This window comes from Tupaia chinensis, unplaced genomic scaffold (assembly GCF_000334495.1).
Source record: "Tupaia chinensis unplaced genomic scaffold, TupChi_1.0 Scaffold000559_1, whole genome shotgun sequence".
NCBI lineage: Eukaryota > Metazoa > Chordata > Mammalia > Scandentia > Tupaiidae > Tupaia > Tupaia belangeri.
Window position 1 is genome coordinate 375,903 of NW_006160071.1, and position 26,055 is coordinate 401,957.

General features: G+C 43.3%; 1 protein-coding gene across 1 annotated transcript in view; it reads left to right on the plus strand.

The window, feature by feature from the left end:
• The first annotated feature begins 3,024 nt into the window (after positions 1-3,024).
• LOC102478362 (zinc finger protein 615) overlaps positions 3,025-26,055 on the plus strand; it is a 41,650-nt gene continuing 18,619 nt past the window's right edge. Inside the window, exons 1-6 of the mRNA XM_027775400.1 lie at positions 3,025-3,279; positions 3,351-3,527; positions 6,195-6,321; positions 6,600-6,695; positions 15,768-17,724; positions 25,817-26,009. Of these exons, the coding sequence (XP_027631201.1) occupies positions 3,513-3,527; positions 6,195-6,321; positions 6,600-6,695; positions 15,768-17,724; positions 25,817-26,009 (2,388 nt within the window). The 5' untranslated portion in view covers positions 3,025-3,279; positions 3,351-3,512. The remainder of the gene's footprint in view (positions 3,280-3,350; positions 3,528-6,194; positions 6,322-6,599; positions 6,696-15,767; positions 17,725-25,816; positions 26,010-26,055) is intronic.

A 26,055-nucleotide genomic window follows, 5' to 3' on the forward strand; every position in this document is an offset into this window, starting at 1 on the left:
GGGCGTCCTGGCTGCAGGGAGTCGCTCGGGCGCGTTGGGGGCTCCGAGCGGTCACGGCGCTCGTGCGGTGACAGCTCCGCGCGGGGCCCCGCGGCGGCCGACCCGAGGGCGTGTGGACGGAGTCTGCCTGGTGCTGAGTCCCCGAGCGTGTCCTGAGGTTTAAGGGCTGCGGTTTCTGCCCCGGGCGGTGGGACGAACCCGCACGGGTCTTGCGTCTGTCTGAGGCCTGGCTCCGCAGCTGGGGGAGCTGAGCCCAAGCCTGGCCGCTGGCACCGACGTGTTGCACCTTGACGTTTCCCTTACGCCCTTCACGACCAAATCTCAACCCCACGACTAGTTTCGAAATCTCCTTTGACACCCGACTTCACTCCTTGTCATCGAGCCCTCAGAAATGAAAGTTCCTGGCGACATCAGAGATCAAGCATGATCGCAAGTGGTCTATTTAATGTTTAAAATACAGCTTTTACTCTTTGCAGCATGTTCCTCTCGGATATTTCCTTCCAGGTTCTTCCCACACAAATAAAATAACATCTCTGTCATGATCAAGTCTGCTATTCTAAGATAACCCTTGTCAAAATTTTAAGATTATGTGTTATGGGCTTATATTCACAAATCAGATAAACTGCGTAAGTAGTACTACAATTTTATTTTCACTTAATTTCGTATAATAAACATTTGCAGTTTATTTTGAATACTTGAACTGGTGGTGTTATGTGTGGATTCACATGAAGTGAATATATACATTTGTAGAAGTGAATCACTTAAAATTATTTAGGTAGGGGGCCGGCAGAGGGCACAGTGGTTACATCAATGGACTCCCACATAGACAGCCACAGTTTGAGTCCCAGACCCCTTGGCTTGAAAATCAGGCCGGGTGTGTGTGCATGTATGTCCAAGATCCTGGGAGGAGTCTGGAGGAGGGATTGCAGCATGACCATCCCCCTCAGTGGGGGATTTCTCACTTTCTCTCTCACCATTTCTGTCTCTGGCAAGTGTATGTACCCTAAGGCAAAAACTTCTAAAAAAATTATTTAGGGGCACCAGCAGATGGCGTAATGGTTATGTTGCTGGACTCCCACGTAATTGACCGTGGTTCAAGTCCCAGACCCGGTGGCTTAAACTCACTCCAGGCACATATGCATGTATGCCCAAGACCCCGAGAAGAGAATAGAGGAGAAGTGAGTGTGGTGGGGGTGATTTCTCGCTTTCTGTCTCTTTGTCTCCTCTGTCTTTCCAGCAAGCGCACATGCCCTATAGCAAAAACCTCTGAAAAAAAAAATTATTTAGGTATTGGACCAGCAGGTGACGTGGAGGTTAAGGCACTGGATCCCACATAGTTGAGTCTTAGACTCTGGGGATTGAAAAATCACACTGGGTACTGTGCATGTGCATCCAAAATCCCAAGAGAAGACTGGAGGAGACAGGATTGTGGTGTGGCCATTCCCTCTGGAAGGTGATTTCTCACCCCACCCCACCCCTTGTCTCTCTCTGGCAAGCACACATGTTCTATAGTATACACACACACGCACACGCACACCTCCAGCTAGTGGCATGGTGGTTAAGATGACTGAATTCCACATATCTGATGGTGCAGACCAAGTCCTGGACCATTGGCTAGAAAAACACTTGAAAAGAGGGAGAAATAGAGGAGGGATTACGGTGTGACTGTACCCCCATGGGGTGAGCTGCTTTCTCATTACTCCCCCAGCTCCACCCCATATCCAGTGAGCTCAGGTGTCCTCTGGAAAATTAAATACACACACATTAATGTATAATATATGGGTCAGCCTCACAGAATGTTGTGTTTCGACTACTCTCACCATCCAGTTCCCAGCCATCCTTCTAATGTATACACTGTTGTGGGTTTATTTATTTATTTATTTTGGTAGATTTTTGTCATAGGGTTTATGAATTCACTGGAGAGAGACAAAGACGGGGGGATGACTACACCATAATCCCTTTTCCTCTGTTCTCCTCATTCTCCTCTTGAGATTTGGGCATGTATACACACAGGCCTAGTATGATTTTCAGGCCTCTAGGTCCAGGACTCGAACTGTGCTAGACCATGTGGGAATCCAGTGGCTTAAGCACACCACCACCTGCTAGCCTCTATTATGTCATATTTTAACTCTTTATGATTTAATTTCTCCTGAGTTATTAATATCAATATTATTTCTCTAGTAAGTACTAATATATGTGTAACCTCTTACCAGGTTTGTTCCACTTCACCCCTTTCTGCACCTCTGTTTACACTGAAGGCACCTTTCCCTTTGCTTGAAGAATACTCATTAGAATTTGCTATAATGGTGGTTTTCTGATAAAACTTCTCTCCAGTTTGCCTGAAGATGTCATTATTTCACTTTTATTCTTCAAGGATATTTTTACCAAATATTCTTTACAGGTTTATACTTATACTACTTTACAAAGTATCAAGAAGTTGATGGTAATGAAGACTTAAGGATGGTTATTATTTGCTTAAGATGATCTCAGATTCTAGTGTATGCTCTCTACAATGTAAAAAGACTTTTGAGGGGACCAGCAGATGGTGTGGTGGTTAAGGTGCTAGACATTCCCACATGGCCAACCACAGTTTCAGTCCTGGACCTGGTGGCTTGCTTTCTCACTTTCTTTCTCTCTCTCTCTGTCTCTTTCTGGTCAAATTAAAATAAATGAATGAATAAATAAAATTAAATAATTTTAAAAAAATTTAAAAGACTTAAAGACAGTTTAAAAGAAAAAGTATGAGAGCCAGTTTAAAAGAAAAAGTGTGGCATGGTGTTAAGGTGCTGGACTCCATCCTTGCCAACTGCAGTTCAAGACCCAGACCTGGCAGCTCAAAAATCACACCAGGCATGTATGCATGTGTGCCCTAAATCCTAAGAGAATAATGGAGAAGGGATTGTGACATGGCCATCCTCCCTGGGGGGTGATTTCTCACTTTCCCTCTCACTGTCTCTGGCGAGTGCATGCATCCTAAGGCAGAAAAACTTAAGACAGATTAGGAAAAAAAGAAAAAGAAAGAAAGAGAGAGAGAGGGAGGGAGGGAGGAAGTGTGTACAGCCTGTCTGCATGCCCTCTTTCCTAAAATCAGATGCCCAAAGAGTCCCTTTCCGGGTATCATGTCATGCTGGTTCTCTCCCACACCCCCTTTTACTTACTAATAGTAGTCGTACTTCTTCAGCTTTATAGAATAAAGGTGTAACTCCCAAATCCTCAGGATGTTGTTTTACTTCCCCAGATACAAAAGCTTCTGGAACCCTAAGGGGGCCTTAATTTAAGGTGAGTGTACAGTCACAGTGACAATATCTGGGCCTAAAGAGAATTACCACTCACAGTACTTTGCTCTTCAGCATACAGGGGCCAAATCACATGAAGGAAGGAGGAGAAGATGACAAAACCTGTGTATTGCCATTACCGGAAATAGACTGGAGACTTGAGTTTCGTGCAGAAATTTAGAGCTGACCCAGAAGAGACAAAGGAGAGCATCAGCTCTTTTTCAAATTCAGAAGAAAATGATACGGGCTCAGGTGACTTCAGATTTGTTTTATTCTTTTTTTGTTTTAACTTTATCTCATCAGTGAGAGAGAAAAAGAGAGAGAGAGAGAGAAAGCATCCTCAAGTCCTTAACATCCTGATTTACCCTTGGCTTCAGCCAGGCAAGATCATGGGCACACACCAGCTCAGTATACACAAGGAGGTCACTGATGCAAACCAGTGTCTTTCCCATGTGGGTTTGTTACACAGTGTCACATTTCACTTCTGTGCCACTGTCCAGCCTGTTTTAGTTTATTTATTTCCCAGTAGGTTTGTAAAGGGTTGTAAATCAATGCAATTAAAAAGAAGAGTATAAATTCAGAATAGTAGGATCTAATCAGGTACATGATACTCATACAATTCATACTGCGTGGCACATGTTGGAGTATACTATAGACTTTGCAGAACCCTGGGGGTTATGGTAGCTGTCAGCTTGTGTCTATACAAGAGAATCATGATAAGTTATAGCAACTGGGAAAAACTGACCAGTTTCTCAAGGGATGCTAACATTTTATGGCACATAGGTCTGAGACTCACAAAGGTTTTTGATGATTCTCCATAGAGGTGAGATGCTAAGGGGTATTCTACAGCTGCTTCTTCATTGTATCTAATAAGGTATTCACTCTGTCTAATAATGGATGAACATACATATGTGTTTGTATACCTATGTATCTATATGAGTTTTGTTTGTTTGATTTTTTTTTTTTTTTTTGCCATAGGGCTTATGTGCATGCCAGAGACAGGGCTAGTGAGAAATCATCCCCTCAAGAGATGGCCACACTACAGTCTCTCCTCCATTCTTCTGGGATTCTGAGCACAAACACACCCACATTCCTGGCATGATTTTCAAGTCGCCAGGTCTGGGATTTAATCTGTGGTAGGCCACATGGGAGTCCAACACTTTAACCACCACTCCACTTGCGCCCCTATATGTGTATTTTTAAGACTTTTTCTTCTAGGACCAGTAGTTGGCGTAATGGTTATGTCATTGGACTCTCATTTAGTCGACCAGGGTTCGAGTCCCAAACCCGGTGGCTTAAACTCACACTGGGTGCATATGTGTGCATGCCCAAGATCTTGAGAGGAGACTGGAGAAGAGATTGCAGCATGGCCTTCCCCCTAGGGGGGGTGATTTCTCGCTTTCTGTCTCTCTGGTAAATGCACACGCCCTATAGCAAAAATCTCTCTCAAAAAAAATTTTTTTTTCCAAATTTGGTTAATCATCTCATAATCTCTTATGCTTTATATATATTTTGTGCAATTTTCTTTCATTTTGTTCATTATATTAATCACAGTTATTTAGTCTATATTACCTTATGATAAAGAGATCCGTGGTCTCTTTATTACCAATTTCAACATTGGCTTAAAAGCTCTTATTGAATTTGGGAATCTGTTTTAGCCATCGGTTTATAGCTACCATACATTTTGGTGTTAGCAAACATTTTTATATTACAGATGTTCTTACATTAACAAGAGGATTTCACGGTACATATAGAAATTTGAACTTTAAACTTTGGTGAATGAATGAATGACTACAGTTATAGAATATTTTGCTAGGATTTTTATTCTTTTGTTTTTGTTTTTCTGAGGGAGAGTTGGTTTTTGGATTTGTTTTGGTTTTGGTTTGCTTTAGGGCACATAGACTCACTGGAGAGAAACAAAGAATGAAGGAAAATGAGAAATCACCCCTCAGAAGGGATGGCCACACCACAATCCTTTCTATTCCATTCTCCTCTCAGGATTTTGGGTACATATGCACACATACTCTGTTCATTTTTCAAGCTGTGGCATCTGGGACTTGAACCACTCAGTCGGCCACATTGCATTCAGCTCCTTAACTTCCATGCCACCTCCTAGCCCACTAGGATTCTAATTCTATCACACTATAGTAAGAAAAACCACAGGGCTAGCAGGTAGTGTAGTAAAGACATATGGCCGACCATGGTTTGACTCCCAGGTTGGGAGACATGAACATCACGTCAGGCACATATGCGTGCATGCCCAAAATCCCAGGAGGAAAGGGGATTGCAGTGTGGCCATACCCTTAGGGGGTGATTTCTCATTTTCTCTCTCACTGTCTTTGTCTCACTGTCTGGTGAATGCATATACCTTATGGCCAAAAAAAAAGAAAAGAAGAATAGTAATACCACCATACAGGTCCTATAACTCTGGTGAAGGGAGCTGGATTCAACATGGATGAATATAGTTCAAGTCCTAGCCCTAATGGTTTGAAAATCATGCTGAGCACATATGCATGTACACCAAATTCTGACAGGATGAAGAAATTGAGGAGAAAGGATTGTGGCATGGCTATGCCTCTGGGGAGTGATTTCTCACTTTCTCTCTCTGTCCCTCTCTGTTCAAATTAAAATAAATAAATACATAAACAAGTTCAATAAAATAATCCTTAAAAAAGTAAAAAATAAAAAAAGGATTGTGGCATGGCTATGCCTCTTGGAAGGTCCTTTCTCTGTTTCTGTCTCTGTCCTCTCTGTCTCTCTGTCTCTCTCTCTCACAAGTACATATCCCTCTGGTAATGGAGAAAACAGAAAAAGGAAAACCCACCAATTTCCTATATGGCAAAAATGAGCATAATAATTTCACATTCTTTCCATGTCACCAAAATAATAACTTCATTAAATAGGATCCTATCATTCTAGGAATTAGTGACACTGGAAGATGTGGTAGTGGAGTTCACCTGGGGAGAGTGGCAGCTCCTGGGCCCTGCTCAAAAGGACCTGTACCAGGATGTGATGCTGGAGAACTACAGCAACCTGGTGTCATTGGGTAAGTACAGCTGCCTTGTGTCACTTGGATGGTGCCTAATCAGTGGCTTCTCCTTTCTCAGCTGCTTAACTCATTGGAATACCTGCAGTACCCTGGAGTAGTAAATTCTCAGATCATTCTCTTGCCCCACATAAGAAATTATAATCTACCTTCTCCTGAGAGAAAAGTCTTGACACGACAGATGTGAAATCTGTTTAATCCCTAAAATGTTACATTCTCCTTTACATACCCCAGCCTGATTCAATGGGTCTAAGTTTTCTATAATTTCATATGAACAGGGTATCAAGCCAGCAAACCAGATGCAATCTCTAAGTTGGAACAAGGAGAAGAACCTTGGACAGTAGAAGATGAAATGCACTGTCAGATCTGTCCAGGTGAGTGAAAGAATCAGCAAAGTGAGCAGCCACGGATTCAGATTTTGCTCACTTGCAGCAGACATACAGCTGTGAGGGTGTCTGAGGACACAGAGATGGTCTCTCCAGGTCTTCTGCTCCCCATGAGAAAGTTTTTTTCTTTGTAGGGATGCAGAGGGAAATATACTCTTTTTGTCCCTGGAAGTTTCATTATTTTATTGGGTTATTGGAAAAGTCATGATGCATTTTTGCATAGAAAAATACATCATGGCTTCTCCGACAACCCAATATATATAAGAGGATTTTAGAAAGTTTCTTTAGAAGTAAAATTAAAATATGAGTTTATTTTGGTGCAAAAAATTTTGATATCTATATATAGTCATTTTCATAATACATGAGTGTGTGTGTGTGTATATATATATATATATTTTTTTTTTTTTTAAGATTTTTGCCATAGGGCGTGTGTTTGCTGGAGACAGAAGGAAAGTAAGAAATCATTCCCCAGGGAGTATGGCCACGCCACAATCGCCCCCTTTCTCCATTCTCCTGAAATTTTGGGCATGCACGCACACGCTCCTGGTGTGAATTTCAAACTACCAGATTCAGGACTCAAACTGCAGTTGACCATGTAGGAATTCAGTTCCTTCAACACTATGCCACCTGCTGTCCTCTCTCATTATTGTTATTTTTTTAAAGAATTATATTATTTATCTTTATTTATCCATTTATTTTATTTTAATTTAACCAGAGAAGGATAGAGTGAGAGACAGAGAAAGTGAGAAAGCAAGCCACCAGGTCTGGAACTTGAACCACGGTCAACCATGTGGGAGTCCAGTGCCCTTAACCACCATGCCACCTGCCAGCCCCATCTCTCTCTCATTGTATATATTTTTTTTTTAAGAATTATTTTATTTAGCTTTACTTATTTCTTCATTTATTTTAATTCGACCAGAGAGGAGGAGAGAGAGAGAGAGAGAAAGCAAGCCGCCAGATCCAGGACTCAAACTGCAGTCAGCCATGTGGGTGTCCAGCACCCCTGGGGGGGTGATTTCTTGCTTTCTGTCTCTCTGTCTCTGTCTTTCTTGCTAGCCACATGCCCTTTAGCAAAAACGTCTCAAAAAAAAAAAAAGAAGAAACCTAATATTTCCTACAACACTAAATAAAATGGTACTCAAAAAAAAAAAAAAAAAAGAATGAAAACTTAATTATTCTCTTTTAAAAAGAATTATTAGAGGGACCTGGAGGGACCAGGAGATGGTGTAATGGTTGATCGCTGGACTCCCATGTAGTTGACTAATCGACTGCGGTTCAATTCCCAAACTCAGCAGCTTAAATTCACGCTGAGCAAGTGTGAGTGTGTGCCCAACATCTCAAGAGAAGAACAGAGGAGAAGGGATTGTGGCATGGCTATCCCCCTGGGGGTGATTTCTTGCTTTCAATCTCTTCTGTCTCTCCAGTGAACACATGTGCCCTATAGCAAAAATATCTCTCTTTAAAAAAAAAAAAAAAAAAGCTGGGACCTGCAGGTGGTATGGTGGTTAAGGGTGCTGGACACCCACATGATCAGCTACAGTTCAAGTTCTCGTGTGTGAATGCATGTGCTCTGTCCCACTCTAGTCAAAAATTAAAATAAATAAAGTTAAATTTTTAAAAATTATTTATTTAACTTTATTATATATTACTTTAATTTATTTAACTTTATTACTTTTAAAGAATTATTCATTTCATGGGCGCGTGTGTGTGCGTGCCCAAGATCCCGAGAGGAGAATGGAGGAGAAGGGATTGCGGCGTGGCCATCCCCCCTGGGGGGTGATTTCTCGCTTTCTGTCTCTCTGTCTCTGTCTGTCTGGTGAGCGCACGCGCCCTATAGCAAAAAAAAACCCTCCCATAAAAAAAAAAAAAGAATTATTTATTTCATTTATTATCATTACTGTTTTAATTTGACAGAGAGAGACAGGGAAAGTGAGAAAGCAAGCTGCCAAGTTGGGGACTTGATTCGCGATCTGCCATGTGGGAGTTCAGCAACTTAACTTCCTTGTCCCCTTCCAGCCCCTATTATTATTATTTTTTAAAATTAGCTATAGAGCACATGTGTTCACCAGAGAGTTAGAAAGAGAAAGCGGGAAAGTGAGAAACCAAGCCACCAGGTCCAGGACGTGAACTATGGTTTACCATGTGGAAGTTTGGCATGGTAAGAGCACCATGCCATGGTAAGGCCCAATTGATTATCGTATTCTAGTGAGATCTGGTCTCAACTGTGTTACACGAGATTATGGTTCTTCCACTGATCTCTGTGATATGATATCATCTTTTTTTTTTTTTTGGAGAGGTTTTTTTGCTATAGGGCGCATGCGCTCGCCAGACAGAGACAGAGAGACAGAAAGCGAGAAATCACCCCCCAGGGGGGATGGTCACACCGCAATCCATTCTCCTCCATTCTCCTCTCAGGATCATGGGCACGCACACACATGCGCCCAGTGTGAGTTTTAAGCCACTGGGTCCGGGACACGAACCGCGGTCGACTACGTGGGAGTCCAGCAACATAGCCATTACGCTAACTGCTGGTTCCCATATGATATCATCTTGATTGTAAAAAGTTTGTGCTCAGGGACCAGCAGATGGTGTAATGGTTACGTTGCTGGACTCCCACGTAGTTGACCGCGGTTCAGGTCCCGGACCCAGAAGCTTAGGACACATGCTGGGCATGTGTGCATGTGTGCCCAAGATCCCAAGAGAAAATAGAGGAAAAGGGATTGCGGTGTGGCCACACCCCTAGGGAGTGACTTCTCACTTTCTGTCTCTTTCTCTGTGTCTCTGGTAAGCATACATGCTGGACAGCAGAAATCTCTCCAAAAAAAAAAGTTTGTGCTCAGGGCCAGTTGAGAAAATATTGAGTTGTCCAAAAAGATGTGACGCATTTTTGCAACAGATGGTAGTAGTTTGTTTTTGGAAGTACGAGAGTCATTCACATCTGTTATTGCTATGCCATTTGACAACTGACAGTTCTAGCTTCATTCTAAAAAAAGAAAGAAGCGATTTGGTTGAGTTTTAGAGATTTTACAAGTTGAAAATAGAAAACCAAGTTATACATTTTCACCATCATGTACTGTTTTACTTCCGTAAAGGGAAGAAGGTGCGTCAGGCTAGTGAAAAGTTGCCTAAAGTTTACAGTGACAATGTCCTACAAGAATGTCAGTGCCAGTGATGCCAGTGATGGTTGATGAAATTGTGTGCTGATGATTTTGAGCTCAATGACGCTTCTTGGTCAGAGAGGCCCACCAACATTGGTAACAACAAAATTAAGGCATTGATCAAGTCACATCCACATTACATGATACGAGATATTGCAGGAACATTGAACAGCCGTTATTCAAGTGTTCACGACCACCTGAAAAAGCTTGGATATGTAGGGAAGCTCGATATTTGTGTTCCTCGTGAACTTCAAGGAAGTTGATTTGGAGGCTGGCAGGTGGCAGGGTGATCAAGGATGCTGGACTCCCCTGTGGCTGACTGCAATTTGAGTCCCAGACCAATTCTTTTAAAAAATAGTTTATCTGACAGCACATATAAACATCTGTAATATGCTCATTAAACGTGAGGAAAATGATCCTTTTTTTGAAGTGACTGATAATTGATGATAAGTGGATCATTTACAACAATGTGGGGTGCAAATGATCTTGGTCCTGACATGATTTGCCTCAAACGATGTGGAAAGCAGACATTCATCAGAGGAAGATTATACTGTCAGTGTGGAGGGATTTTAAAGGTGTCGTGTTTTTCGAGCTCCAATCAAGGAGCCAAACAATCAATTCAAATGTGTACTGTTGGCAGTTGGACAGTTTGAACAAATCCATCATCCATAACATCCAGAGCTCATTAATCATAAAGGAGTTGTGTTCCATTACAACAACAGAAGACCACACACCAGTATGATCACCCGTCAACTCACTGGAGCTTGGATAGGATGTATTGCCATACCCATATTTGCCTCACCTTGCACAGTCAGACTTCCAATTGTTTCACTCTCTTCAAAACTCCTTCATGGTATAATGTTCAATTTAGATGAGGTTGTAAATCAGCACCTTGTTCAGTTCTTTGGCTGATAAAGATAGGTCCTTCTATGAATGAAGAATTATGAAGTTCACTGAAAGATGGCAAGAGGTTATTGAACGACATGGGCATTATATTATTGGGTGATCTTTGTTCTTTTATTTATTTATTTATTTATTTATTTATGTATTTATTTATTTATTTATTTATTTATTTATCTATCTATCTATCTATCTATCTTTTGAGAGAGTTGTTTTTCCTGTAGGGTGCATGCACTTACGAGAGGGGGGGGGAGAGGAGGAGACAGACAGACAGATAGTGAGAAGTCACCCCCCAGGGGGGATGGCCTTGCCGCAGTCTCTTCTCCATTCTCTTCTTGGGAACTTGGGCATGCACGCACATGTGCCTGGCATGAATCTTAAGCCACTGGGTCCGGGGCTCATACTGTGGTCAACTACATGGGAGTCCAGGGACGTAACCACTACACAACCTGCTGGCCTAGATCTTTGCTCTTTATATAAATAAATGACCTTTGAAAAACATAGAAAAAAATATGTCATGACTTTTCTGACAACCCAGTAGTAGGGAGTTTTCGGTAGACAAGTGGCATAATAAACTAATTTTTTTTTTCAAGAGGTTTTCGCTATAGGGCGCATGTGCTCGCCAGACAGAGACATAGAGACAGAAAGCGAGAAATCACCCTCCAGGGGGGATGGTCACGCCACAATCCCTTCTCTTCCATTCTCCTCTCGGGATCTTGGGCATGCACACGCACGCACCCGGTGTGAGTTTAAGCCACCAGGTCCGGGACTTGAACCACGGTCGACTACGTGGGAGGCCAGCGACATAGCCATTATGCTAACTGCTGGTCCTTCATGGTTAGTTTTTTATTTTTTTTTGGAGAGATTTTCACTGTAGGGCGCGTGCGCTCGCCAGACAGACAGAGAGAGACATGGAGACAGAAAGCGAGAAATCACCCCCCAGGGGGGATGGTCACGCCGCAATCCCTTCTCCTCCATTCTCCTCTCGGGATCTTGGGCACGCACGCACACGCACCTGGCGTGAGTTTTAAGCCACCGGGTCCGGGACACGAACCGTGGTCGACTACGTGGGAGTCCAGCGACATAGCCATTACGTTAACTGCTGGTTCCCCCTCATGGTTAGTTTTTGACAGTGAAAAGATACAAATGAAAATCAACAAAGATGGTCTAACCTTCATGTCACCTGGACTGCAGAGTTGGAAGCTATTATGCATGCTGATTGTGGTTTGAGTTCCTGGCCCAGAGGGCCTGAAAATGTGGCTGGCTAATATATATGTGACCAGAATCCTGGTGGGCTGGAGGACTGGGAGAAGAGGATCACAGCATGACCAGACATGGTGAAGGTGCTTCTCCCACTCCGTCATATGCATATACACACTTTATCATGAATTTAAGTCTCAATCTCTCTTTTGGAGAGATTTTTGTTGCAGGGTGCATGCTCTTGCCAGAGAGACAGAGACAGAAAGTGAGAAATCACACACACACACACACACCCTGGGGATGACCATGCCACAATCCCTTCTCCATTTTCCTTTTGGGGTCTTGGGCACATACACACCCACACCCAGCATGTATTTTAAACCACCAGGTCCAGTACTCAAACCACAGTCAATCATGTGTTAATCATCTCTCTCTCTATATATATATATTTTTTTTTTGAATAATTATTTAACTTTTACTTACTACTTATTTTCCTATGAGGTACATGTAATCACTGCAGGGGGGTGAGGTAGAAAGTGAGAAAGCAAGCTACCAGGTCCAGGACTAGAACTGTGGTCAGCCATGTGGAAGTCCAACGGCTTAACCACCATGCCAACTGCTGGCCCCTCTCTCTTTTTTCTTTCTTTTTTTTTTTTTGTTTGTTTGTTTTTTTGTTTTTTGAGAGGTTTTTGTTATAGGGCGTGTGAGCTCGCCAGAAAGACAGAGAGAGACAGAGAGATAGAAAGCGAGAAATCACCCCCCAGGGGGGATGGCCACACCACAATCCCTTCTCCTCCATTCTCCTCTTGGGATCTTGGGCACGCATGCACACGCGCCCGGCGTGAGTTTAAGCCGCTGAGTCCGGGACTTGAACCACAGTCGACTACATGGGAGTCCAGCAACATAGCCATTACGCTAACTGCTGGTCCCTCTTTTTTTTTTTTAAAGAAGAATTTTATTTAACTTTAAGTATTTACTTATTTTAAAGTTTGACCAGAGAGGGGTCAGCAGTTGGCATAATGGCTATGTCACTGGACTCCCATGTAGTCAACCATGGTTCAAGTCCCGGACCATGTGGCTTAAACTCATGCCAGGCACGTGTGCATGCATGCCCAAGATCCCAAAAGGAGAATGGAGGAGAAAGGATTGTGGTATGGCCATCCCCCCTGGGGGGTGATTTCTCGTTTTTGTCTCTCTGTCTTTCTGGCAAGGGCATGCACCCTCTAGCAAAAATCTCTCCAAAAAAAAAAAGAAAAAAATATTTTTGACCAGAGAGGAACAGAGCAAGAGAGGGAAAGTGAGAAAGCAAGCTGCCAGGTCTGGGACTCAAATCACGGTCAGCCATGTGGGAGTCCATTGCCCTTAATCACCATGTCACCTGCTGGCCCCTCCCTATATATTTTTACCATCAAAAATAGAAGGTGCATAGAGACGAATCCAGGAGAAAGTAGGTGTAAGCTTCCAATTGTCCTCTACTAGTAGAGTTACATAAATAGTGATGAATTTTCTGAGCAATTATATTTGACATGTATGAATTGTTGCCAGCCAAAGAAGCTCACCAAAGGGACCAGCAGATGGCGTAAATGTTACATTGCTGGACTCCCACATAGTCGACTGCAGTTTGAGTCCTGGACCCAGTGGCTTAAGACTCATGTTGGGCATGTGTGTACATGCCCAAAATTCTGAGAGAACAATGAAAAACTGGGATGATGTTGTGATCATCTCCCCAGGGAGGGTGATTTCTCGCTTTCTGTCTGTCTCTCCAGCAAACGCACGTGCCCTATAGCAAAAATCTATTTAGGAAAAAAAAAAAAAAAAAAAAGGCAGCAGCAGCTCACCAAAGCCTGGTATCTCTCTGTACCCTCCCTAAGTCAAATGGTATAGTGTGGTCCAAAGCCTCAGGCAAATATGTGCCCACCATAAATCAAATTGCTAGCATAAACTATCTGGTATAAAAAGACATTCTTAGGACCAGCAGATGATGTAGTGGCTATGTTGCTGGACTCCCACGTAGTCGACCACGGTTGAAGTTCTGGACCCAGCGGCTTAAAACTCACACCAGGCGCGTGTGCATGCATGCCCAAGATCCTGAGAAGAGAATGGATTGTGGCATGGCCATCCTCCCTGGAGGGTGATTTCTCACTTTCTGTCTCTCTGTCTCTCTCTTTCTGGCAAGCACACACGCCCTATAACAAAAACCTCTCAGAAAACAAACAAACAAGACATTCTTTTCTGGCAGAGTATTACAGTGACTCAGTGGTAATCTTCCAGAGCCAGTCAAGGCCAGTTCTTTTTTTAAAAAGTGCAAGATGGAGTAATCCAAGCCTCCTGCATTAATACTTTTTTTTTTTTTGGGAGAGGTTTTTGCCATACGGCGCGTGTGTTCACCAGAAAGACAGAGACAGAGAGATAGAAAGCGAGAAATCACCCCCCAGGGGGGATGGCCACGCCACAATCCCTTCTCCTCCATTTTCCTCTTGAGATCTTGGGCACACACGCACACGCGCCCGGCGTGAGTTTTAAGCCACCGGGTTTGGGACGCAAACCGCAGTCGACTACATGGGAGTCCAGTGACATAGCCATTACGCTAACTGCTGGTCCCCTGCATTAACACTTTTCTGCACATCATTGTTCTCTTTGAGTAAGCACATAGGAGAATATGAGCCAGCCTGTTCATTAGTGAGAATTGTAACTATGGTATCCTTCATCTAAATTGGAAATTGGTATTTGGGGAAATTTAATTTATTTGCATTTGTATCTAGTACAATTTAACCTTTTTTTTTTTACTATATTTACAGACTTGTACAGCCATCAGAATTTTAGAAAAAATAAGGAATGCCTCACATATTTGCATGTCATCCTTGTTTGGAACTATGCTAATCTAATAATGCTCTATAGAATGAAGAACAATGGTGAATTTTTGGAATGTAATAACCACTCAGTAGTTGGTCATACTGATATTGAAATCAAATGTTGAGAATCTCACATTCTTTGTTTTTTTAAAATAATTGTTTTACTTATTTATTTTAATTTTACCAGAGAGGAATAGAGCAAGAGAAAGAGAGAGGGAAAGTGAGAAAGCAAGCCACCAAGTCCAGGACTCAGACCATTGTTGGCCATGTGGGAGTCCAGCACCCTTAACCATCACACCACTTGCTGGCCCCTCATATTTTTTTTTTAATATAAAACTTCATCTTTATTTATTTATCGCTATAGGACACTTGCTTGCTGGAGATAGTGAGAGAGAGAAATTGCGAAAGCTCTCCCCAAGGGCATTAGCCACACTGCTGTCCCTTCTCTTCCATTCTCCTCTAGGGATTTTAGGCGTGCATGCACATGCACTTGGCATGTTTTCTTTTTCTTTCTTTCTTTTTTTTTTAGAGAGATTTTTGCTATATGGTGTGTGCACTCACTGGAAATACAGAGACAGAGAGACAGAAAGCAAGAAATCACCCGCCGGGGGATAACCATGCTGCAGTCACTTCTCCATTCTCCTCTTAGGATTTTGAGCACACACACACACACGTGCACGTCCAGCATAAGTTTTAAGCTGCTGAGTCTGAGACGTGAACCATGGTTGACTACATGGGAGTCCAGCAACGTAACTATTACATCATCTGCTGGTCCCGACCTGGTATGTTTTTCAAGTCACTGGGTCCAAGTGTTGAACTGCCCAGTTGGCCATGTGCAGTTAAGTCCGTCTTAACTGCAATGCAACAGGGTGACCCACACCAAAGCATTTTTTAAAAGTTTTATTCCAAAACAGGATTATGGAATGATTCACTCTTCTCTTCTTTCCTAGAAATCAGGAAAGGTGATGGTTGTCTGCAGTGTAACTTGCAAAATCAAAGCATTCAGAAGAGTGTGGAACAATGCTGTGAGCATAATGTGTTTGGAAATGTTGCTAATCAAAGCAAAATTCATTTCTGGTTAAAGCAAAATCATGATGTGTTTGACTTACATGAAAAACCTTTAAAGTCACATTTAAATTTTGAATGTCAGAACAGAAGCTGTGACTTAAAGAACTCTGCTGAGTTTAATGGAAATGGGAAATCCCTTCTCTATACTAACCATCAACAATTTTATACTGAAATTAAATTCCCTGTAAGTGCAAAACCCATCAACAGTGAATCCCAGGTCAGTAAGCAACAGAAAACTAACAACATAGAGAAAGCCTATGTGTGTAGTGAATGTGGTAAAACCTTCATCAAAATGTCTCAGTTCACTGATCATCAGAAAGTTCATACTAGAGAAAAACCTCATGGATGCAGTTTGTGTGGGAAGGCATTCTCTAGAAAATCCAGGCTAACAGAACATCAGAGAAGTCATAGAGGACTGAAACACTATGAATGCACTGAATGTGACAAAACCTTCCTCAAGAAATCACAGTTCAATATACATCAAAAAACTCATATGGGAGAGAAACCTTATGCATGTAGTGAATGTGGGAAAGCCTTCATCAAAAAATGCCGGCTAATTTATCATCAGCGAACTCACACAGGAGAGAAACCCCATGTATGTAGTGCATGTGGGAAAGCTTTCTCTACAAAGTTCAGTCTCAGTACACACCAAAAAACTCATACAGGAGAGAAACCTTACACATGTAGTGAATGTGGAAAAGGCTTCATTGAAAAGAGACGTCTTATTGCACATCAACGAACTCATACTGGTGAAAAACCCTTTATATGTAATAAATGTGGGAAAGGCTTCACTTTAAAGAATAGTCTTATCACACATCAACAAACTCATACAGAAGAAAAATTATATACATGCAGTGAATGCGGAAAAGGCTTTTCAATGAAGCACTGCCTGATTGTACATCAGCGAACTCATACTGGAGAGAAACCTTACATATGCAATGAATGTGGCAAAGGCTTCACCTTGAAGAGCCCTCTCATCAGACATCAGCGAACACACACAGGAGAGAAACCCTACATATGCACTGAATGTCGAAAAGGCTTCACTATGAAGAGTGACCTCATTGTACATCAGCGAACTCATACTGCAGAGAAGCCATACATCTGCGATGATTGTGGAAAAGGCTTCACTGTAAAGAGCCGTCTGATTGTACATCAGCGAACTCATACAGGAGAGAAACCCTATGTATGTAGTGAATGTGGAAAAGGCTTTCCAGCAAAGATCCGGCTGATTGGACATCAGCGCATTCATACAGGAGAGAAACCTTACGTGTGTAGTGAATGTGGAAAAGGCTTTACTGAGAAGAGTCATCTCAATGTACACCGGCGCACTCATACCGGAGAGAAACCCTACATATGTAGTGAATGTGGTAAGGGCTTAACTGGGAAAAGCATGCTCATTGCACACCAGCGAACTCATACTGGGGAAAAACCATATATATGCAATGAATGTGGAAAGAGCTTCACCATGAAGAGTACTCTAGGTATACATCAGCAAACACATACTGGAGAGAAACCATACAAATGCAACGAATGTGGTAAAGCCTTCAGGAAGAAGACATGCCTCATACAGCATCAGAGATTTCACACAGGAAAGACTTCCTTTGCATGCACTGAATGTGGAAAATTCTCTTTGCGCAAAAATGACCTCCTTACCCATCAAAGAATTCACACAGGAGAGAAACCATATGAATGCAGTGAATGTGGAAAAGCCTTCACTACAAAGTCAGGGCTCAATGTTCATCAAAGAAAACATACAGGAGAGCGACCTTATCGATGTATTGAATGTGGGAAAGCTTTTGCTCACTTGTCAATCCTTGTAAAACACAAGAAAATTCACAGGTAGTTATTTTGAGAAAGTTTATTGCTAGTTGTAGATTGTCAAGATATGGTTGTATTAGCAAAGAGGAATAACAAGAAATGCATGGTATGTGATCACACATGTAGTGATCAGTTACCTGATTTTTCTTAAAGAATTAATTTACTTAATTCTGTTTATTATTTTTAAGAATTATTTAACTTTATTCATTTATTTATTTAAATTTGACTGGAGAGGGACAGAGCAAGAGTGAGAGCAACAGAGAGAGGGGGAAAGTGAGAAAGCAAGCAGCCTTGTCTGAGACTCAAACCACGGTCGACAATGTGGGAGTCCAGCATCCTTAACCACCATACCATCTGCTGGCCCCTGTTACCTCATGTTTTATGTCAAAGAAATTTGTACAAAATAACTGATCCAATCAGCCTTGATGAAAATACTTTAGGACATTATATGTCTAAAAAATGTATACTGAAAAAAAATCCCATAAATGTGATAGACTATGAAAGCTTTCAGTAAGAAAATAGACACTTCTTATAAGTGATCATCATAGATCAGTAATGAACACTAATTGGAAGAAGGTAATAATTATGGGAAAGCGTCTGACCAGAAATAAAACCTCAGTAGATTGAGGGAGTTCACACTAGAGAAATACTTTCCTATAGCAATGAATATAGCAGGGTTTGCAATCAGTTTTTTTCCTCACTCTTTGCAAGAAAATAATATAAAATAAAACTTATTAACACATCTACTGTAGAAGACCTTTAGAAAACTATCAGATAGGGACCAGCAGTTAGCATAACGGCTATGTCGCTGGACTCCCATGTAGTCGGCTGTGGTTCAAGTCCTGGACCTGGTGGCCTAAACTCATGCCAGATGCGTGTGCATGCATGCCCAAGATCCCAAGAGGAGAATGGAGGAGAAGGGATTGTGGCGTGGCCATCCCCCCAGGGGATGATTTCTTGCTTTCTATCTCTGTCTCTCTCTTGTCTTTCTGGCGAGTGCATGTGCCCTATAGCAAAAACCTCTCAAAAAAAAAAAAAAATATATATATATATATCAGATAACTTTAGGAAGGAATAAAGCCTTGGCAAAATGATGAATGAGAGCTTCTTTCACAAGTCTGACCTTAATACACCTCATGTGCATTTGGGAACACAACACCTTGAGCCATAGGTCTAGTGAACTTGTCACTGAATTTTTTTTTTTTTTTTTTTGCCAAGTGGGGCCAGCAGGTGGTGTGTTGGTTGGGATGCTAGACTCCCATATGGTTGACCACAGTTCAAGTCCCAGACCTGGTGGCTTGCTTTCTCATTTTCCCCCTCTGGTGAACACACATGCCGTATAGCAAATTAAAAATATTTACAATTATGGGCCGGCAGGTCGTGTGGTGGCTAAGGACGCTGGATTCCCATATGGCCGACTGTAGTTCAAGTCCTGGACCTGGTGGTTTTCTTTCCCCCTCTCCCTTTCTCTGTCTCTCTCTCTCTCATCAGATTAAATCATAAGTAGAATTAAGATATATATATATATATATATAATTATTTTTAAAAATGAAGGGGCCACAGGACCAGCAGTTAGTGTAATGGCTATGTCGCTGGACTCCCATGTAGTTGACCACGGTTCAAATCCCGGACCTGGAGGCTTAAAACCCACGCCGGGCGCATGTACGTGCATGCCCAAGATCCCGAGAGGATAATGGAGAAGGGATTGAGGCATGGCCATCCCCCCTGGGGGGTGATTTCTCACTTTCTGTCTCTCTGTCTTTCTGGCAAGCGCATGCACCCTATAGCAAAAACCTCTCAAAAAAAAAAAAGGGGGGGGCAGCAGATGGCATAGTGGTTATGTCACTGGGCTCTCACATGGGCAACTATGATTCTAGTCCTGGCTTGAAACTCATGCTGGGCATTTGTGTGTGTATGCCCAAGATGCTAGGAGGAGAATGGAGAAGGGATTGTGGCATGGCGATCCTCCCTAGGGGGGTGATTTTTTACTTTCCCTCATTATCTCTGTTTCTCTCTCTGGCAAGAGCACATGCCCTATGGCAAAAACCTCTCTCTCTCTTTCTCTCTCTCTCTATATATACACATATATGTGTGTGTGATATATATATATATATATATATCACACACACACACTTTTTTTTTCTCTCCCCCAAAGGGTATATGCTCTCATCAGAGACAGGCAGGGGTAGAGTAAGAAAGTAACCCAATGGAGCATGGCCATGCCACATTCCCTTCTCATCCATTTCTCCTTCCATTCAGGATTTGGGCATGCATCCACAAGCACCTTTATCCACATAGTATAAGTACACTCTTTAAAGAGAATAGAGACAGACAGAGAATGTGAGAAATCATCCTCCAGGATGGCCACACTGCAATCCCTTCTCCTTCATACTCCTCTTGGGATCTGGGGCAGACCCGTACACGTGCTGGACCTGATATTTAAGCCACTGGGTCTGGGACTCAAAACCACAGTGAGCCATGTGAGAATCTAGTGGCCTTAACCATTATGGCACATGCTGTCCCCCACCCCCAGTGTGTTTTTCAAGCCACCAAGTCTGAAATTAAAACAGCATTGTCAGTGGGACCAGTAGTTAGCGTAATGGCTATGTCGCTGGACTCCCATGTAGTCGACCACAGTTCAAGTCCCAGACCCGTTGGCCTAAACTCACGCCGGGCACGTGTGCGTGCGTGCCCAAGATCCCAAGAGGAGAATGGAGGAGAGGGGATTGCAGCGTGGCCATCCCCCCTGGGGGGTGATTTATCGCTTTCTGTCTCCCGGTCTCTCTCTGTCTGTCTGGCAAGAGCACGCGCCCTATAGCAAAAAAAAAACAAAACAAAAAAAACAGCATAGTCAGTCACATAGGAACCAGCTGCCTGAACCACATGCCACCAGTTGGCCCTCACTGATTTTGTGCATTTTAAATTGTAGCATTTTCTTTCATTACAGGTTATTATTATTATTTTTGGGGGGGAGAGGTTTTTGTTATAGGGCACATGCACTGGCCAGAAAGACAGAGAGATAGAAAGCGAGAATCACCCCCCAGGGGGGATGGCCACGCCACAATCCCTTCTCCTCCATTCTCCTCTCGGGATCTTGGGCACACACACACACACATGTGCCCAGTGTGAGTTTAAGCCACCAGGTCCGGGACTCAAACCGCAGTCAACTACATGGGAGTACAACGACATAGCCATTATGCCAACTGCTGGTCCCAAGAGAGAGATTTTTGTTTTAGGGAGCATTCACTTTCCAGAGAGACAGCAAGAAATTACTCCACGGGTGGATGGCCACACCATAGTACTTTTTTCTTCATTTTCCTCTCAGGATTTTGGGTGCACATGTGCCTGGTGTGAGGTTTTTTTTTTTTTTTCAGCGAGGTTTTTGCTATAGGGTACGTGTGCTCGCCAGACAGAGACAGAGAGATAGAAAGCGAGAAATCACCCCACCCCCCCGAGGGGATGGCCACACCACAATCCCTTCTTCTCCATTCTCCTCTCGGGATCTTGGGCACGCACGCACATGTGCCCGGCGTGAGTTTAAGCCACCAGGTCCGGGACTCGAACTGCGGCCGACTACGTGGGAGTCCAGCAACATAGCCATTACGCTAACTGCTGGTCCCCTGGCATGAGTTTTAAACTGTGAGTCTGGGAATTGAACCATGGTCAATTGTGTGGGAGTCCAGCTACATAACCATTATGCAATCTGCTGGTCCCTTTGATTTGTATATATTGTTCAAGAGGTTTTTGATATTTTTTTCAAACAGTCTCACTTTGTTGCCCACATTGGCCTTGAAGTTATGATCCCAGCCTCCTAAACAGCTGGGATTATAGGTGTGTGCGACTATGCCCAGCTTGAGTTTAAGAAATTGTATCACAGGGCCCACAGATTGCAAGGTGGTAAAAGTGCTGGACTTCCATACGGCCAACTGCAGTTTGAGTCCCAGGCCTCCTGGCAGCTTTGTTTTTTCTCTCTTTTTTTTTTTTTTTGTTGTTGTTGTTGTTGTTGTTGGAGAGGTTTTTACTACAGGGTGCATCCACTCGCCAGAAAGACAGAGAGCCAGAAAGCAAGAAATCACCCCCCAGGGGCAATGGCCACACCGCAATCCCTTCTCCTCCATTCTCCTCTCGGGAACTTGGGCACACATGCACATGCACCTGGCATGAGTTTAAACCACCAGGTCCCAGACTCGAACTGCGGTCAACTATCTGGTAGTCTAGCAACATAGCCATTATGCTAACTGCTGGTCCCCCAGCTTTGCTTTCTCACTGTCCTGTTTCTCTCTGGTGAGTGCACACGTCCTATAGCAAAATTTTAAAATAGTGATAATAATAGATAAAATTACTTAATTCTTTAAAAAAGAAATTCTGTCATAGGGCCAGTGGGTGGTGTGGAGGTTAAAGTGGCTGGATCCCACATGGCTGGCTGCATAGTTTCAGTCTTGGATGCTATGGCTTGAAAATCATGCGAGGCACCTGTGTGTGTGCGTGCATCCAAAATCCCAAGAGAAGACTGGAGAAGAAAGGATTGGGATGTAGCCATCTCCCCTGGAGGGTGTTTCTTACTTTCCCCCTGTCTCTCTATGGCAAGCACCCATGCCCTATAGCCAAAACTAAAAAACAAAAAAAAAAAAATCCCAAGAAATTCTATCTCACATAGCCACATGTAATCACAATCAAAATTCAGATTGCAGGACCAGCAGGTGGCATGGTGGTTAAGGTGCTGGACACTCCCACATGGCTGACCCTGGTACGAGTCCCATACCTCGTGGCTTGCTTTCTCACTTTCCCTCTCTCTCTCTCAGTGTCTCTCTCTGGTCAAATTAAAATAAATGAATGAGGGACCAGCAGTTAGCATAATGGCCATGTCGCTGGACTCCCACGTAGTCAACCGCGGTTCGCGTCCTGGACCCGGTGGCTTAAAACTCACACTGGGTGCGTGTGCGTGCGTGCCCAAGGTCCAGAGAGGAGAATGGAGGAGAAGGGATTGTGGTGTGGCCATCCCCCCTGGGGGGTGATTTCTCGCTTTCTATTTCTCTCTGTCTGGCGAGCGCATGCACCCTATAGCGAAAACCTCTCGAAAGAAAGAAAGGAAGGAAGGAAGGAAAGGAAGGAAGGAAGGAAAGAAGGAAGGAAGGAAGGAAGGAAAGAAAGAAAGAAAAGAAAAGAAAGAAAGAAAGAAAGAAAGAAAGAAAGAAAGAAAGAAAGAAAGAAAGAAAATTAATTCTTTAAAAAAAAAAATCCAGATTGCTATCCAAATGCTATCATGCTACTACTTTATAGTCATGCTTTTTTCCCAGTCCTAACACTTGGGAATTACAAATTTGTTCATCTCTTTAATTTTATTTATAGAATACTGTAAAAATGGAACCATACAGCATGTACTCTCTGAGATTAGCTATTTGAAGTTAAGCAAATTAACTTAAGATCCATCCAAGTTGTGGGATCAGCAGATGGTATAATGGTTGTGTTGCTGGATTCCCACATGGCCGACCATGGTTCGAGTCCTGGACCCAGAGGCTTGAAACAACACTGGGGGTGTGTGTGTATGTGTACCCAAGTTCCTAGGGGAAGAATGTAGAAGGGATTATGGTGTGGCCATCATTCTGGGCGGTGATTTCTCGCTTTCCATCTTTCTGGCGAGCACACACACCCTATAGCAAAAAAAAAATCCCTTTTTAAAAAGATAATTTGTCAAGTCCCAGAGCCAAGGCTCAAACCCCACACACCCAAGATCCCAAGAGAAGGGACTAAGAGACTGCAGCATGGCCATCTACTCCCAGGTGGGGTGATTTCTCACTTTCTGTCTCACCTGTAAGCACATGCACCCTGTAGCAAAAAAAACAAACAAACAAACTCTCAAAAAAAAAAAAAATAGGCAAGCAGAGATCCTACAAGAGACCCAGAAGATGATCCCAGATTGCCAGTGCAAGTTGGAAGCTGCATATACAGATCTTAAGCAGATATTAGAAAATGAAAAAGATTTGGAGGAAGCTGAAGAATATAAAGCACATTTAGTACTGGATTCAGTGAAATTAGAAGCTGAAATTTTTCTGTACAGGGGGCTTTTTGTATTCAGTCATGGGGTCCATGAGGCAATTCATTAGTTTTGACCACTGCTGTGTGTTCAAGTAATTTGCGAAAGTGATTGTTTTTATACCATTCATATATCTTCCTTTGCATAACGTGTCAAATAAATGAGTTTGTCGAATAAAAAAAAAAAAAAGCTTGTGGGGCCAGCAGGCATAGATATTGTGGTGTTGGACTACTACACAGCCAGCCATGGTTCAAGTCCCAGACCCAGTGGCTTGAGATTCACACTGGTACATGTAGCATGTGTGCCCAAAATCCCGAGTAGAATGGAGGAGAAGGAATTGTGGCATGCCATCCCTCTGGGGGATGATTTCTTGCTCTCTGTCTCTCTGGTGTGTACACACCCTGTAGCAAAAATCTCTCTAAGATTAAAAAAAAAAAATCAACTTGTCAATATCTACAAAGAGTGCTGGGATCTGGGATTTGTGTTAGATGTGCATTAAATCTGTAGATTAAACTGGGAAGACCAACACCTCAAAAGTAGTGGGAGTGGGCCAGCAGGTGGCATGGTGATTAAGGTGCTGAATCCCACATGGCTGGCTGAATGGTCTGAGTTCTGGATTGGGTGGCTTGAAAAACATGCCGGGTGCCACAGGTCCAATATCGAGTAGAGGGGAGCGCAGTGTGGCCATCCCCCCCTGAGGAGGAAGGGTACTTTCTCACTATCTCTTCTCTTGTACATGCCCTACAGCAAACTAAAAGACAAATTAGTTCCCCACACATTTTGTACTGGAGAATAGAATTTCAGTTCTTACAACTTTATATTCATAATTTATGTATTATACTATTTACCAGTAAGTGTTCGACTCGGTGATGTTTAATAAATTTATAAAGGTGTGCCACTATTACTATCAAATTTTTAGAAGTTTCATGACTGCCCCCCACAAAGAGTAATTGGACAGTTTTGTTGAGTTTTGGGAGTTCTTTATTCTTTTTTTTTTTTTTTTGGAGAGGTTTTTGCTATAGGGCGCGTGTGCTCACCAGACAGACAGAGAGATAGAAAGCAAGAAATCACCCCCCAGGGGGGATGGTCACGCCACAATCCCTTCTCCGTTCTCCTTTCAGGATCTTGGGCACGCACGCACACGCGCCCAGCATGAGTTTAAGCCACTGGATCTGGGACTCGAACCTCCCTGGACAACGTGGGAGTCCAGCAACATAGCCATTACGCTAACTGCTGGTCCCGGAGTTCTTTATTCTGAATATAAGTCTTTTATCAGATAAATATCTCCCATTCTGTGGCATCTTTTCTCACTTTCTTAAATGTGGTCTTTGAAAGCCCGGTTTTGTTTTTTTAATTTGGTCCTGCTTATGATTTTTATTTCCTTTTATGTCTCATCCTTCCCTAGCTTGTCTCTGAACTAGCCTACCTTCTTGAAGATTATCTTCCGTTTTCTTCTCTAAATTTTATACTTTTAGCTGTTAAACTTAGGTCTATGATCCATTTTAGAGGGTTTTTTTGGTGTGTACAGTTTAAAAGTCTTGACTCATTTTTCTGCATGTGGATATCCATTTATTCTAGGGCCCTTTGTTGAAAGACTCTTCGCAGAATTGTTTTGGCACCTTCTGTCAAGGAGCCCCTTACCTTAATATTTTTGGACTCTAAATTTGGGGTCCGCCATTCCTCTTGTCTCCAGACCTTTACTAGCCTCATTTCTAGCTCAGAGGCCGCAACCCGAACGGCGACTTAAGGTTCCTCGCTGGCCGTCCTTCCCCCGACTGTGGCGGGCATCCCCCCCCCGACTGTGGCGCCACCCCACGCCGCTCCCGCGTCGGGAAGCCTCGAGAGCCGCTTCCTTCAAGTTATTTTCCAGACGCTCTCCACGGGTGTCCGCTTCCCGAGTGTTACCTTTTCCTTTCTAGGAGCGCCTTCTCCGCTATCCTACTGGTCCTCTCCCACCACCACGTTTTATCTTTTTAACAAAACGGATAAATAATGGCCGCAGCCACGTTACCTTCCTTCCCGGCCCGCTAAACGCAATTTAACCGCCGCACATTTGCCCTGTAAACCGCCGGTCTTAAGAGTCGTCGGGAGTTTCCGGAAACGAGGCAAACCCGACGTCCCGCCCCCTTCCGGGGCGGCCCAGCTCCAGCCGCCCGACGCCGTCACCGGGCCGGGTTCGTCCGCCTTCCCGACGCGGCCGCGGGACCTTCCGGAAATGCCCGAAGCCCGAGGGCCGCGTTCCGTCAAAGCGTTCAGATCCTCCCCGGCCGCCGTAGGCGCCCCGAGGCCGGGGTGGAGGGGCCAGCGGCGGGGCGCCC